General features: G+C 41.7%; 1 protein-coding gene across 1 annotated transcript; it reads left to right on the forward strand.

Annotated features, from left to right (window-relative positions):
* Positions 1–27: 27 nt before the first annotated feature.
* tpcn2 (two pore segment channel 2) lies at positions 28–14,766 on the forward strand. Its single transcript, XM_021585988.3, has 24 exons — positions 28–659; positions 4,496–4,551; positions 4,681–4,757; positions 5,075–5,252; positions 5,400–5,516; positions 5,647–5,753; positions 6,043–6,115; positions 6,386–6,485; positions 6,579–6,644; positions 6,737–6,801; positions 6,909–7,018; positions 7,107–7,188; positions 8,943–9,029; positions 9,195–9,314; positions 9,428–9,616; positions 10,026–10,075; positions 11,249–11,348; positions 11,617–11,688; positions 11,830–11,903; positions 12,053–12,158; positions 12,574–12,656; positions 13,082–13,163; positions 13,269–13,360; positions 14,107–14,766. Exons 1-24 carry the CDS (start codon positions 521–523, stop codon positions 14,180–14,182), a joined length of 2,301 nt encoding a protein of 766 aa, XP_021441663.3. The 5' UTR covers positions 28–520; the 3' UTR covers positions 14,183–14,766.
* The last annotated feature ends 1,093 nt before the right edge of the window (positions 14,767–15,859 follow it).

Raw genomic sequence — 15,859 nt, forward strand, 5'->3', positions numbered from 1 at the left:
TTTACTACCAAGGAAGTGGCCAAGCGAAAACGAGTAAGTGTGAAACGTCTTCTAACGCACCACTTTTACTGGCGCGTAGAAAGCTGCTGACTAACAAAATAGAGAGTAAACTACCACTAGACCTTAAGTAGACTACCATTGTTTTAAATTAAGAGCTACTTTGGGGACAGGCTACTCTTGAGTTACGCGCGGTATAGCTCAGTGGCGCGGTGAGTCACCCGCTGGTGAAAAGTGATACTTGAGAGAACACAGGGAGGAGTTCGTTTCCTAAAAACAGATTTCCCGTACAGTCGTAACCAAGTGGAGAAACTGTCTGTAAATATAAAACTATGGATTTAACGAATTTACACGTTTTTGACAGCATAACATGTTTTCTGTCTCTCTGACAGTTCCAGTATAGTTCTAATTCTCTTCCCTAAAACTGGCCATTTACACTTGGCGGAGGTTCAGTTTGTTTTACCTGAGTTACAGGCGCCGCATAAACAAGTTTACACTCGCTTAGTTAGGTCAAATTTACTAGATGGAATCGGAACCACTGCTGACTGGAAGCATTAACTACGGCTCCCACCCTGACAACAATGATCACCTTGAAAAGGGATCCCCAAAGACAAGACGTCTGTCCTACTCGGTTGCTGCAGAGTACTGCTGTGTCGGAGGGGGTAAGCGTTTCAGTTGTTCACAATATTTGAAGCATAGCTTCATAACATGTTATAACACGGTCATAACCATTTCATGTCATGACTGACATAATATTTTCACAACGCTGGCATTACACATATTTAGACATGTTGTGACATGTGACATATGATACGGTCCTCTACCCTTTCGCCGAAGTATACGATCAGGCCGCTGATCACCCAGTCTCTTCTTGTCTGGACGGTGTTACACTGACATGAGATGGAATTAAAATGGTTGTATACTACCGTCAACAAAATGTAATTATTGACTGTAATGTGACTATCGTGAGCGCATACCCCGTAGCACTTCCAGGATGCTCTGCATCTCCTCCTTCTTTGCAGCACCTCTCATCTTGAACAATGACAACAGTCTTGTAATGATCCAGCTTCTCCATGAAGGTGGACTGAAAACCGGATGGTTATAATCCTTCTGAATTCCTTCTCAATCTGTGAGAGAAAGAAACAGAGATGTGGGACTGATGCTGTGATGCGTATCTCAGATCAAAACAACAAAGAATAATGATGAATCATTACATTCATTATTGTCTATTGTCATTCAACTGTAATTGGACGCGAGTGGGCTGAAACAGGCCCGGACATTTGTCTTTGAGGTCACTCACAGGAAGTTAGACTCCCAAGTTTTTTTTTATGGCTGCCTCCCTCAAAGCCTTAACCTCCACAATGGATACAGATGCATGAGCTAGCTACTTTCTCTGAAAAATATAAGTAAGGAACAGAAATCAGAGTAGACTATGCAACAATGGGGTAATACAGCTAAAGAAAGACACACTAAAAGCTAAGGCTACATACCAATAGCTAACGAATTCACACATTGTCAAACACATTAAAATCTTATTTTCTTAACGTTTTCATAACATATAGCTAACGTTAGCTCTCAACTATTCATGTAGCTAACTAACTACAGTACCAAGTTAGCTAGCTAGTGTTTGTTAATCACTACATATGTTGGTGTGGACAACTACTAGGTAAATATCCACCCATGCATTGTAACGTTAAAGGCAACAACAGTACTACAGCTATTATCCCGCGAGGTGAGGTATTGAAAACAGTGGTGTCAATCATTTTTAGCCCTACCTTTTTGAGAAAAAAGGTATTACCTGTTAAACAAGATATTTTTCTGAGCCATTGTATAAAGTAATATCATTTCCCCATTTGTTGAGAATACAATGTAGCTCAGTATTTAAATTATTTATTTTATACAGTAATTTTTGTTCATTTTATCAAGGTTGTCAATCATTTCAGACACCACTATATATATATATATATATATATATATATCATTTCATACTGTCTAGAGACCTATCACATACATCACCATATATCAGTCTTAAGTCAAAAATGCTGTCCTGCTCTTGAAATCATGCAAGTCATCAGCAACAGAGCATTGGGGTAAGCACACGTTTGACATCAATGTATGTGCAATTGCCATGGTAATACAATTGTCAATTTCAGGAAATTTACCATTTTTGTGTGTTCCTACCCCAATGTTGTGTGGTAGGTTTTGTGGGTTTTAACACTCTTAAGTAGGTGTCATAACCAGCCATAAAACATTGCAATATATGTCACAACACACATAAATATGTGTTATGACAGTGTTATGACAGGTCATGACATGGTTATGACCGTGTTGTAAGGTGTTATGACGCTATGCTACAAGTAAAGTGTTACCAATTGTTTTTAATGTCTCAAAACTCTATTTGAGTGGTCCACAATGTGTTTATAAAAAAATCTTTAAGATACTTGGTGACAGGAAGTTGAAAGGAAGTTTTCTTTGGCAGCATATTGTGGACTGATTTTGAGAAAAGTTGCCCTTGTCAGAGACAGCCATGATGAGTGATGACACATAATGTGGTTGTAGTCAGCAGTGGTAGTGTGGAGGGAAACAAAGTCTAATATGAGTCATCCAGTCTGGGTTAAGAACAATTGCTCTATGGGTAGGAAATGTTCTTTCAAAATATGTAAAGAAAATAATAGTCACCTGAAAAGGGAAATACTATCAAACATGCATGTGACCATGTATTATGACTGGAAAATGTACGTTTAAAGGTTAGACCAGTGGAGTGACATTGCAGAGGCAGTGGGATTCTGGGTAAACAGTTCAGCTGTATGTTGAGAATTTGAATGAAGCCTATCATTCTTGTCATACTAAATGGAGGGAAACAATAAACAGCCCAAATCCTATGAATTGCCCTGAAGCCAGGTTGAAATGCCAAGCTCCACATTGTGTCCTGTTGAACAAGGATGGCCCTGCCCTAGATTACTCTGCCCTTTTCAAACGTCCCGTTTTACTGATGATGTGCAGCTCTACTTTACACCCCATACAAAGCTTTTTTTGCTTGAGGCAGTCATGTAATGAAATAGAGCACATTGCCAAAAGTATGTGGACACCTGCTTGTCAAACACCTCATTCCAATATCATAAGCATTCATTTGGAGTTGGTCCCTCATTTGCTGCAATAACAGCCTCCACTCTTCTGGGAAGGCTTTCCACTAGATGTTGGAACATTGCTGCAGGGACTTGCTTCCATTCAGCTACAAGAGCATTAGTGAGATCGGGCAAATATTAAGCCTGTCTCAGAGTCAGCGTTCCAATTAATCCCAAAAGTGTTCGATGGGGTTGAGGTCAGGACTCTGTACAGGCTAGTCAAGTTATTCCACACTGATCTCGACAAACCATTTTTGTTTGGACCTCGCTTTGTCCACGGGGGCATTGTCATGCTGAAACAGGAAAGGGCCTTGCCCAAACTGTTGCCACAAAGTTGGAACCACAGAATTGTCTAGATTGTCATTGTATGCTCTAGCGTTAAGATTTCCCTTCACTGGAACTAAGGGGCCTGGCCTGAACCAAGAAAAACAGCCCCAGACCATTCTTCCGCTTCCACCAAACTTTACAGTTGGCGCTATGCATTCGGGTAGGTAGCGTTCTCCTGGCATCCGCCACACCCAGATTCATCCGTCGGACTGCCAGGTGCTGAAGTGTGATTCATCACTCCAGAGAACACATTTCCACTGCTCCAGAGTCCAATGGCAGCAAGCTTTACACCACTCCAGCCAAAACTTGGCATTGTGCATGGTGAACTTAGGCTTGTGTGTGGCTGCTCAGCCATGGGAACCCATTTCATGAAGCTCCCGACTAACTGAATTAGCTGAATCAGCCAAATTACCTCATTTGTAGGGGGACAAATGGGGACAAAGACAAATACAGGAGATAATATGGCTTCTTGACACAGATCAAAATAGCTGTATGAATGTGATATATTATTGTAGACCCAAACTGAAAATAATAATTGAATTGAAGTGATAGTCCAGTAAGTGAAAGAGAGTTCAGTTGACATTTAGATGTGTGATCAGGTCTGTGGAAAAATGCCTGGAATCAGTAGCTAATTTAATCTGACTTGGCGAGGGATGTTTGAAGCACACTATCCATCCAGACTTGGTTATAATTCAATTGGAATATTTGAAAGATTAAGATGAATTCAGACACGCTAGTATTGAACTTTATTGCAAACACATGCACACAGGCCTATCCTAGGATTAGGATATGTGCTCAGACTTTGACCTCTGTGGAACAGTCAGTACTGTTTTTGTTGTATAATCAGTGGCCACTGATAAAAGGTGAGCATGAGATGCAAGGTTTTGGTTGTGGTTTATTATTCTGCTTGAGAAAAACTACAGATAGGTCGATAGGTTTGTTTTCAATGTTTTGTTTTCAACCAACACAAAGTATGACTTCATTTGCTTGAGAAAAACTATTGTTTCACATCACTTGCTGAATCATTTCCCTCTCCTCTTACACAGGTGATGTGGATCTCTACCTCCAGCAAGCTGTTGTGTTTATTGAGGACGCCATACAGGTGAAACATATATATCCTTTGTGTGAACTCTCGCTGTAACTGATTGAAATATATTATTTGTATGACTTGATTATGAACTGTCCCTAAACTGCGGTTTCAAAACAATGAAATGTGTTTCTCGTTCTACAGTACCGATCCATCAATCATAGAGTGGATACAAACTCGTTACGTCTGTACAGGTGGTACTACTCCAGGTTATGGCAATGGTAAGCCGCTACTGTCGTGATGAGTCAAAGTATGTTGTTCTGGATTGTTCTGCATGTTTCTATTCTTATATTTGTCCTATCCTCTAAAGCCAATCCTTATATCCTCTCTGCACTGCATCTCACTGCAATGTGCAGTATTCAGTAATGTCGTCAGTCATTGCTGACTTAACTCTGTCCTGTCTTAGCTTCCTCTGTGGTTAAGTGTAGTGAGAAGAGCACTTTATGACGGTGAAGCCAACCATCACCCTTCCCGTTCTCAGTTTGAAACCCTCTCGCGGGTTTTGTGTCATTGTTAAACGACTCTCTGTGTTGCTCAGGGGGCTGGGCCTGACTATTGCGGTCGTCTTGATGCTGGCTTTCATCGAGAGGCCCTCGTCTTTCTCCTACACATCAGACCCCCGCTTCAGACCTCCCCCCTGGGAGCCCCCCTGTGGCCTGACAGAGGGCATAGAGATTGTCTGCCTCATCATCTTTGCCATTGACCTCACTACCAAGGTAACCATCAGGCCATGTTTCTGACAATGTCAACGGGGAAGAGAGTAGATGGGCAACAAGAAATCTCAAAGTACATGAACATCCATTTTGTGTCTTTATTTGCAATAAATATATATATATGGCTCAAGCTTAATCTATTGTCCTTAGAGCTATTTGATTGGCTGGGACGAGTTCCGGAAATGCAAGTGGTTGATTGTCTACATCTTGGCCGTCTCAGCATCTGTAATTGATTGGACGTTGACGTTGAGCATGTATTGTGATCAGGTGAGATCATATTCAAAATATTGGTTTATACGTCCTCTGTAACATGTCTCTTGACAGTTGATAAAGACATGGTTTACAATACAAAGACTCAAATGGAATATGGCTCTTTCCCTTTGTTGTTCGATGTCAGAACTTACGAGTTAGGAGACTCATTCGGCCCTTCTTCCTCCTTCAAAACTCCTCCCTGATGAAGAAAACATTAAAGTGCATCAAGAGGACTCTCCCAGAGATAGCCAGGTAATTGTGTTAAACACCAACACTTTGTTCAATCTCATATCTTCACTTCACAGCTTTACAATGATCGTCAACCTCAAAATACTCTCACTTCTGTTATCACATACATAGTTCCCTAAAACTGCTTTGTAGGGTATATGTAGGGTTATATACTGATACATGATTCACTCTTGTTTCAGTACATATGAGACCCGCAGAGGGCACCCTAATCTACTTGTACATGTATATAGGCCTGACTGTCATTGCAGAGGTGTGTGTCTAATGCACCACTCCCCTCTCTCTTACCTCCCAGTGTTATCCTGCTCCTGGCCCTCCACCTCTGCCTCTTCACCATGATTGGCATGCTGCTCTTTGCTAAAGGAGAGGTACGTTCTGTTCCACCCTGCTGGCTGTACTGTTGACGCCCAGTTCTCAAGCCTGAACGTGCCCTTTTACCTTACCTCACGACTGTTTTATTCACTCGGTGGTACAGGCTTTAACAGAGCTTGTAGATGTGTAGTATTACAACTGCCTGAATAGAGACCTGTACAGAAACTCACCCCCACATGACCAGGATGAAGCACAATGGATGTCCATTTAACATTGTTGTTATAAGGGAGTTAAGTATCTCCGTATTACCTCTGTTTTGTCCCTAGAACCCAAAGCATAACGGGGAGTGGGAGACCTACTTCAGAGACTTGCCCACGTCTCTCTCCTCTCTCTTGGTGCTCCTCACTACAGCCAATAACCCTGATGGTAAGTTCACTGTGTAGGTCATAGTGAACTAAACATATATTTTCTGCTGTCAGCTGTCTACTCCACCTAAAGTTGTCTTCGTGTTTTTAACAGTGATGATTCCGGCCTATTCCTTAAACCGAGGATACTCCATCTTCTTCATTCTCTTTAGTGGTTTTGGTAAGAGCTAGCCACCAAATGAACTGGGAAATATGAAACAGATTGAGTGGTAATACAGTCTGTTGTTAATTTGTCCTATTTACTGCTTCCAGGAACCTACTTCTTGATGAACTTACTAACTGCCATCATTTACAACCAGTTCAGGGGATACCTGCTGGTGAGTTTAAGACTGGCACTGGACTGATATGATTTAAATATCAGAGCATTTTAAGGTACAGCGTAAACCCCATAGAATATCATGATGAAACTGTTCTCTTGTGGCAGATGTCTGTCCAGGCGTCCATCCTAAGGAGGAGACTGGGCGTCAGAGCTGCCTTTGAGGTCATGTCCTGCCAGGGGCGGGGTCAGGACGCTACACACTCAGAGGAGCATGTGTAAGACTGCTCATTCTCTTACCCTTAAGCCCTACACACACAAAGACACACACACACACTGAATGGCCTTACATCTTGTCCATCCCAGAGAGCGTGTGCGGGTGGATGCCTCTTTGCAGGTCATGGCGAGGGTACAAATGAAGTCCTACTACAGACAAGCCATCATCAAGGTGAGAAAAGACTACAGTGCAAATCTTTAGAACATGTGGATAAACATTTTAATATAACTCCCTTTGAATTTGCCTGTTTCCCTGTCTCTCTCTCTATACAGTGCCTTGCGAAAGTATTCGGCCCCCTTGAACTTTGTGACCTTTTGCCACATTTCAGGCTTCAAACATAAATATATAAAACTGTATTTTTTTGTGAAGAATCAACAACAAGTGGGACACAATCATGAAGTGGAACGACATTTATTGGATATTTCAAACTTTTTTAACAAATCAAAAACTGAAAAATTGGGCGTGCAAAATTATTCAGCCCCCTTAAGTTAATACTTTGTAGCACCACCTTTTGCTGCGATTACAGCTGTAAGTCGCTTGGGGTATGTCTCTATCAGTTTTGCACATCGAGAGACTGACATTTTTTCCCATTCCTCCTTGCAAAACAGCTCGAGCTCAGTGAGGTTGGATGGAGAGCATTTGTGAACAGCAGTTTTCAGTTCTTTCCACAGATTCTCGATTGGATCCAGGTCTGGACTTTGACTTGGCCATTCTAACACCTGGATATGTTTATTTTTGAACCATTCCATTGTAGATTTTGCTTTATGTTTTTGATCATTGTCTTGTTAGAAGACAAATCTCCGTCCCAGTCTCAGGTCTTTTGCAGACTCCATCAGGTTTTCTTCCAGAATGGTCCTGTATTTGGCTCCATCCATCTTCCCATCAATTTTAACCATCTTCCCTGTCCCTGCTGAAGAAAAGCAGGCCCAAACCATGATTCTGCCACCACCATGTTTGACAGTGGGGATGGTGTGTTCAGCTGTGTTGCTTTTACGCCAAACATAACGTTTTGCATTGTTGCCAAAAAGTTCCATTTTGGTTTCATCTGACCAGAGAACCTTCTTCCACATGTTTGGTGTGTCTCCCAGGTGGCTTGTGGCAAACTTTAAACAACACTTTTTATGGATATCTTTAAGAAATGGCTTTCTTCTTGCCACTCTTCCATAAAGGCCAGATTTGTGCAATATACGACTGATTGTTGTCCTATGGACAGAGTCTCCCACCTCAGCTGTAGATCTCTGCAGTTCATCCAGAGTGATCATGGGCCTCTTGGCTGCATCTCTGATCAGTCTTCTCCTTGTATGAGCTGAAAGTTTAGAGGGACGGCCAGGTCTTGTTAGATTTGCAGTGGTCTGATACTCCTTCCATTTCAATATTATCGCTTGCACAGTGCTCCTTGGGATGTTTAAAGCTTGGGAAATCTTTTTGTATCCAAATCCGGCTTTAAACTTCTTCACAACAGTATCTCGGACCTGCCTGGTGTGTTCCTTGTTCTTCATGATGCTCTCTGCGCTTTTAACGGACCTCTGAGACTATCACAGTGCAGGTGCATTTATACGGAGACTTGATTACACACAGGTGGATTGTATTTATCATCATTAGTCATTTAGGTCAACATTGGATCATTCAGAGATCCTCACTGAACTTCTGGAGAGAGTTTGCTGCACTGAAAGTAAAGGGGCTGAATAATTTTGCACGCCCAATTTTTCAGTTTTTGATTTGTTAAAAAAGTTTGAAATATCCAATAAATGTCGTTCCACTTCATGATTGTGTCCCACTTGTTGTTGATTCTTCACAAAAAAATACAGTTTTATATCTTTATGTTTGAAGCCTGAAATGTGGCAAAAGGTCGCAAAGTTCAAGGGGGCCGAATACTTTCGCAAGGCACTATATATATATATGTCTCTCTCTCTCTCTTCCTGTAGAGATTGCAGCAGTTGTCAGATGGCTTCATCCAGTGGGAGGCCTTCCGGGGTCTTTTTGATGAGCTGGACAAGGACCGCATCAAAGAGGTTGGGCCACAGCTCATTAACTACTCTGTGCTTCTTCACCGGATCAATGTTACTGTTTTGGATGAACTCTATTGTTGGTTCTAAACTGGTTTATTTTGCCTGTCTAAATGATAGCTAGATTGCTCCTGTATGATTTGACGAGTCTTCATTGTCTTTCTCCTGCAGCACCCTCCGAAGCCAGAGTACAACTCTCCGCTCCTCCAGAAGCTTCAGTTGGTTTTCAGCCACTACTATGTAATGATAGTGGGCAACGCCGTGGCCCTGGCCAATGTCATGTGCATCTGTGTAAGAGCAGGACCTTCTCACAGACAGTATGTTGTTCCTGTTGTTTGGTTTTCCAGCAAATTAGACCGAGGCTCAACTTGTTTGGTCTCTCTGTTTCTCTCCGTGTGTTGCAGACCATACTGGTGCTTGACTCCGAGAAGTCCATCGCAGAGCGGGATGACTACTACATGGAAGTTATTAACTGCTTCTTTATTCTATACTACCTGATGGAGATGAGTCTAAAGATATTAGCCTTTGGGTGGAGAGGCTACCTGTCATACAGAAACAACATCTTTGATGGTCTTCTCACATTTTGCCTTCTGGTAAGATATTCTGAAAATGACAGGAAACATATTAAAGGTGCAATATGTAGCAATCACTCAACCATTTCAATGCTTCTCCTAATTTCAGTTTGACAATGTATAGTGTGTGTAGAGAATCATTGTACAATCTAAACTGCTCTGAAATATTATTTCAATAACCAAATATATTGGGTTTTTTTCAGCTGTTTGAAGCTAGTGTACAAAACCGAAAGAAAAAAGACGCTAAAACGTAACTTAACGGGGAGCATAGAAAAAGCGCACACAGAATGGGTCTACCGCTTCTCAAATCTATAACTCACATTTCTATGTGAATTTGGTCGGGTCGCCCCAAAAGCTACATACTGCCCCTTTAAGCATATTTCTGTCTTGGTAATATAACTGAAAGTATTTTTTATATATTTTTTTACAGGTCCTTCAGATCACCATTTTTGCCACCTACAGGCTTCCATTTCCTAAATGGTTGGTGTCTTCACTTCGGTCATATTTCTCACTCAACAAATGCATTCTGTAGAATGAAATTGTCTTAAAGGATGTTGCTCATTTGTATATACAGTTACAATAGTGATGAAAGAGTAATTTGGTTTACACACACACACTCACACACAGGTACATGGGGATGGTTGAAAACAGGAATAGAAGCATGGACATATAGATATGGTACATGGGGATGGTTGAAAACAGGAATAGAAGCATGGACATATAGATATGGTACATGGGGATGGTTGAAAACAGGAATAGAAACATGGACATATAGATATGGTACATGGGGATGGTTGAAAACAGGAATAGAAACATGGACATATAGATATGGGACATGGGGATGGTTGAAAACAGGAATAGAAACATGGACATATAGATATGGTACATGGGGATGGTTGAAAACAGGAATAGAAACATGGACATATAGATATGGGACATGGGGATGGTTGAAAACAGGAATAGAAACATGGACATATAGATATGGGACATGATAAACATAGCAGAGGAAGAGTGTTACTGAGTAAAACACTACGGATGGATGAACGATAAGTAACTAACTAAGTAGCACTGTGAGATTGAATACACCTTTGTGTGGTGTGGTTGTCCCAGGAACCCTTTGGTCATATCTCTCACTCAACAAATACATTCTGTAGAAGGAAATTGTCTTGAAGGATGGTGCTCACTTATATATAGCAACAATAGTGAAGAATTGTTGGCTCCCGAGTGGCGCAGCGGTCTAAGGCACTGCATCTCAGTGCAAGTGGTGTCACTACAGTCCCTGGTTCAATTCCAAGCTGTATCACATCTGGCCGTGATTGGGAGTCCCATAGGGTGGTGCACAATTGTCCCAGCGCTGTCTGGGCTTGGCTGGGGGGAGGCCGTCATTGTAAGAATTTGTTCTTAACTGACTTGCCTAGTTAAATAAAAGGGGGAAAAAAGGAAAATAAAGGGGGGGAAAAAGGAGTAACACACACACAGGTACATGGGAATGGTCTAAAACAGAAACAAGGACATGAAGAGATGTTACATAGTGATAAACATAGCAGAGGAAGAGAGTTACTGAATAAAATGCTCGGAATGGATGAACGATGGCAGATAAGAAACTAAGTAACACTGTGAGATTGAATACACCGTGTTGTGTGGCTGTCCCAGGAACCCAGCGTCGCGTGGTCTGATGTCTCTGTGGGAGATGGTGCGTCTGGTCAACATGCTCATCGTCGTCCGCTTCCTTCGAATCATCCCTGATATCAAGGTGAGGAAGTGGTGCCGCTGGGTAGTATTAGTGCCATCATTTTCAATATATGTGACAAGACCATTGTATATGTTGTATTTGGCTCCACCTAGTGGTGGAAATTGTTTATTGCTTGACTTGCTCTATTTTGGTGTACTCTATTGTCAATAGAGTTGTATTGTTGTAAATCAATGCCCGGTACAGCCAATGTCTTTATCATCTCTGGTTATGCATGTTGGTATTACAATATATAAAAATAGTCATATTTGTGTTTTAATGGCTCTTTTAGCTGATGGCCCTTGTAGCGAGTACTTTGGTTGACCTGGTGAAAAACCTCAGAGCGTTTGCAGGAATACTAGTGGTGAGTGACACAATGACACTTTTTTCTCTCTTTCGTTCTCTCATCCAGCTAGTCATTTTAAATGCATCTCCATACACTAGGCGTCTGTTTGCTGGACATCGTGGATTCCCTATCACAGCTAACATTCTGTTTGTTCTTTAGGTGGTGTTCTATGTTTTTGCTGTCCTTGGCATCTGGCTGTTCCAGGGAGCCATCACAGCTCCAGGGAAGATGAGGTACAGTTTGACAATGATGTATTTGAACGCTTGTACACTATTTACAAACATTTAAAGTAGCAATGGCCTCATACAGTAGCTAATATGGCTATTTTAATGTGTTTACTGTGTGAGGTAATTGGAAGTTGTTTTGTACGTATTCATTACAGTGTGATGTCCAATTCCAGTATGGAGAACATCACCATTAACTTCACCATGGAGTGTGGTTCCTACGAGCAGCTGGGCTACTGGCCAAACAACTTTGACGACTTTGCTGTGGGTGCCCTTCTCTTGTCTCTCGCTCTGCCAGCCCGTGAAGTAGAATCATAGACAGAGAACACAGGGGAGGCTTAGCTCAAGGCGAATATTCTGTCTACTGTTGTAAGAGACCGGTTTAATGAGAATAGACTTTGGAGGGAATGAAACTGTAAAACACATGGTTGGCATTCTATCTGTGACTCATGTGTACTGGCTCAGACTGGGAAGGCTAGTGTTGTGGGGGTAACCTTTCAAGGGGATAATGCACTGAAGTAACTTTTAAAAGACACCCGTAAAATACCATGGTGGGTATGTTGACATTTCAGTCCTGATCAATCAAAGGAATCTTTAAATTGTGTCTAAATGTTGAGAGAGAGAGAGAGAGTGGACACTAACCTGTGATTTCTTTCTCCTCTCCCTCGGTTTTGCTCAGTCTTCCCTCGTCCTCCTTTACAACATCATGGTGGTGAATAACTGGCAGGTGTTTATGGATGCCTACACCAGATACACCACAGAGTAAGCCAACAATAATACAAATCCGTACATGATTCTTATGATCTAACTGTCAGACGCTTCAATTCGTTTCCCTATCCACTAGAGGGCAGCGGTTGACGGTGAAGCACATCAGTCCTTTTAATTTTGGGCCAAGCCTTACTTTAGTGAGCTCCCACTTCATAATATTTATCTAATTTCAGTTGTTCCCTAAAAAATTGCAACTGTTTGGTTGGTTAAATAAGCTTTTGTACCCAACTCAGGAACAAGGCTAGTAACAGTGAAAATACATGTAGGAGTGGGGCCATAGTTCACGTTCGTTATTTGCCCTGCTTAAAGAGGATGAAGACAAGTTAATTGTGCATGGGGCTCCGTTTGTAAAACAGTGATTATGGGTAATGGTGATGTGTCCATGAAAACAGTTGATCAGGTTTCTTCTCTCCTCCCAGGTGGTCCAAGGTCTACTTTGTCTCCTGGTGGCTTACCTCCTCTGTCATGTGGGTCAACTTGTTTGTGGCTCTCATCTTGGAGGTATGTATCAGCTTATGCTGGCCTGATTTGTACTTACTGTAGTTTAAGTGCAAGATGTTTTCTGAAAAGATGTAAGCTCAATGAATCCTCCGTTTTATGTGAAAGAACTTCATCTATAAGTGGGACCGAAGTGTCACATGTTCAGTGGCGGACGTTGAGCGAACAGGCTATGAGACCACTGTCCAGCTCATGTTCAGGTAGGTTGCTTTTTAACTCCGCTCTGGCTTTTTGCTTCTGTTTGTTGTCTGGGCGGCTGCATATTCCTACTATTTGGTGTTGGTTTTAGGCCTATCCCAGTCACCAACGGGGATGCCCTGACTGTCAGCGGTTCTGCCAGTTCTCTGTGAATGCAGTCAAATGTTTTGGCTGTATGTCATTTAGTATCAAAAGGCACTGCTTTAAACCATGCTCTTTGGCTACTCACATTTCACTACTGTATCACTTTTCCCCAAAATCTTTGGAAATGCTTTTATCTGTGCAATTGTGTCTGGGGAGCTTTCTGATTACAAACTCTTAAATGGCATGTATTTCTTTGTGACCTAGCTTGCAGATCATGTATTATATAGGATAGGTGCAGGTACAGCCGACTAGCATTTAAAAAAAAAAATTGTTACTAGTCAAAGTATCGAGATAATATCATCACAAATAATATTGCGATATGTAACTGTATCAATTTTTACCCCATCACTAATATAATTGGTAGCAAAAACATCCGCCCCCCTTTTTAACCACTTAACTAAACGCATGTCGCTGAAATATTTGCTGAAGGTGTGGTTGATATGTTTAGCAGGGGCAAGTCAGAAGAGCAACCCTTAATGCCCGTCCCTAAATGCACGTTGTGGACTACAGCAGCCGCTTGCATGAGCGTGCTCCGCTTCAACTCGTTGTGTGTCTCTTGACACAGTTTCGTGTCCTGTCTTTAAAACTGCACTGTTCCTTCCAGAGAACAAATTCAGGAGCCTACAGAGGAGGAGCTGGTCACCCAACTCCACCAGCACCCTCACCTGCATCTCAGCTGATGACCCTTCACCCCTCACACACCATTGGACCCTACGTCCGACCAGGCTTGTGCCAATCCAAAATAAACAGGGCCTTTACTGGCTATCACGTATTTCTGTGTGAATGTCAAGGACTCAAAAGGGACTATATTGTCAGTGCTCTCTCAATTCTGATTCGTCCTATGTTGTCACATTTTGTGTGTTTTTGCACTCAAACCACTGAACAAATGCCTCTCTCCCTGCATCCGTTCCTTTAAAAGTGAGTTTGAAAGATTACGTTGCTAAGCGTTTTGTTCATGTTAAGTCTGTTATCACTTTCGTTTGATGGCAATCACTATATGCCATCAAACAAAACAAAATACACCTCTGTTCTTAATGAAATTATTTAATAGGGAGTAAAAAGGGGAAAGGACTAGTTTTTATTCATATATTTGTATATTTGTCATGAAAGCTGTCTCTTTTGCTTACCTGCCTTGCAATGTAAATAGGATTTTTAAGCCATTTATAAAAAGAAAGCTGTACAGGGGGGAAACATGGGATGCATTTTATATTTGTGCTTTTAGCTAAATAAAGAAATCTCAGTGAACTTTATATAAATTATGAAATATGTGTTTAGTATGGCTGAAAATTATTCTTTCAAATGTGTAAAACAAATTTTAGACAAGGCCCACCTTTGTTGTTTTTATGCATTAGGTAAAATCTCTCTACAATTTCATCTTTTATTTGTATTTTTTATTCAACCTTTATTTAACTATCTTGAAGATACATAATTACCTCACTGTTGCAATCAGTTGGAAGGTGCCGGCATTGTGTGTTTTTCTTCCCGACCATAAGCACCAACTGACGTCTCCCTCTTCCACACTCATCAGGCCAGGCTAGTTAGTGCTAAAGATTAAATGAAGATTTCCTGCTGATGCATCCTGGTGATGGTCATTTCAGATAAGGGTAATTAGCTCTCCCCGGGGCATGCAAGTCTTGACTGAGGAATCCTGCTCACACTGCGGAATGGCATGGTATAGAATGGAATGAAGAACTGTTATTCTACCTGAAGGGCAGCGGGAGAAACATGTTTTTTTGTGAATAATAAAAATAGCACATTTTACAACATCATAATAAAATGCAATCCGAAAGGTAATTACGGCGATCGAGGCATGGCACCGTTCTAGGCATTGTCCCTGGGGTTTGTTCTGTGGTTCTATGCTAATAGAGTACACAAACACACACACACACTGGTGTTGACACTCCACACCCCACACACTCAAGCATCATGTTTACTGGAAACAGACGAAGGCAAACAAGCCAACCTCCAGAGGGCCTGACATCAAAGCTCTGACCTCCTCTCCTCCCACTATTTGTTTGCTTTTCCCCTTGGTGAGTTTGGGCTCGTGCAAGACCTTAGCACAACCACAATAGAATGTAGGGACATATCAGGTTAAAAGCCCATTGCATGACAATATGACAGACCATTGAGATATGATGTAGGCTAGCTAGCCTGTGTAGGGCTATCTGGACCCTTCTCTTTGAGTCCTTTCAGAGTAGTGAGTTATACATTCTAGAACAGGGATGGGCAACTGGCGGGGGCCCACTTTTGTAGGCCAGCGGACCAATTAGAATTATTTTTTTGGGGGGGGAACTCAGTCGGGGTCTGAACTTACTTTTGAGAGTTAGAATAATAGAATACCCAAGATGCAATTTGGA

This window comes from Oncorhynchus mykiss, chromosome 26 (assembly GCF_057628025.1).
Source record: "Oncorhynchus mykiss isolate SJ-2025 chromosome 26, ASM5762802v1, whole genome shotgun sequence".
Lineage (NCBI taxonomy): Eukaryota > Metazoa > Chordata > Actinopteri > Salmoniformes > Salmonidae > Oncorhynchus > Oncorhynchus mykiss.

What these genes read in the sequence shown, in the direction of transcription:
- tpcn2 (XM_021585988.3), top strand. Translation starts at nt 521, where the DNA reads ATGGAATCGGAACCACTGCTGACTGGAAGCATTAACTACGGCTCCCAC. An exon ending in CATTCTCTTTAGTGGTTTTG is followed by an intron (nt 6,645 to 6,736) that starts GTAAGAGCTAGC and finishes TACTGCTTCCAG; the next exon opens with GAACCTACTTCTTGATGAAC. An exon ending in AGGCTTCCATTTCCTAAATG is followed by an intron (nt 10,076 to 11,248) that starts GTTGGTGTCTTC and finishes TGGCTGTCCCAG; the next exon opens with GAACCCAGCGTCGCGTGGTC.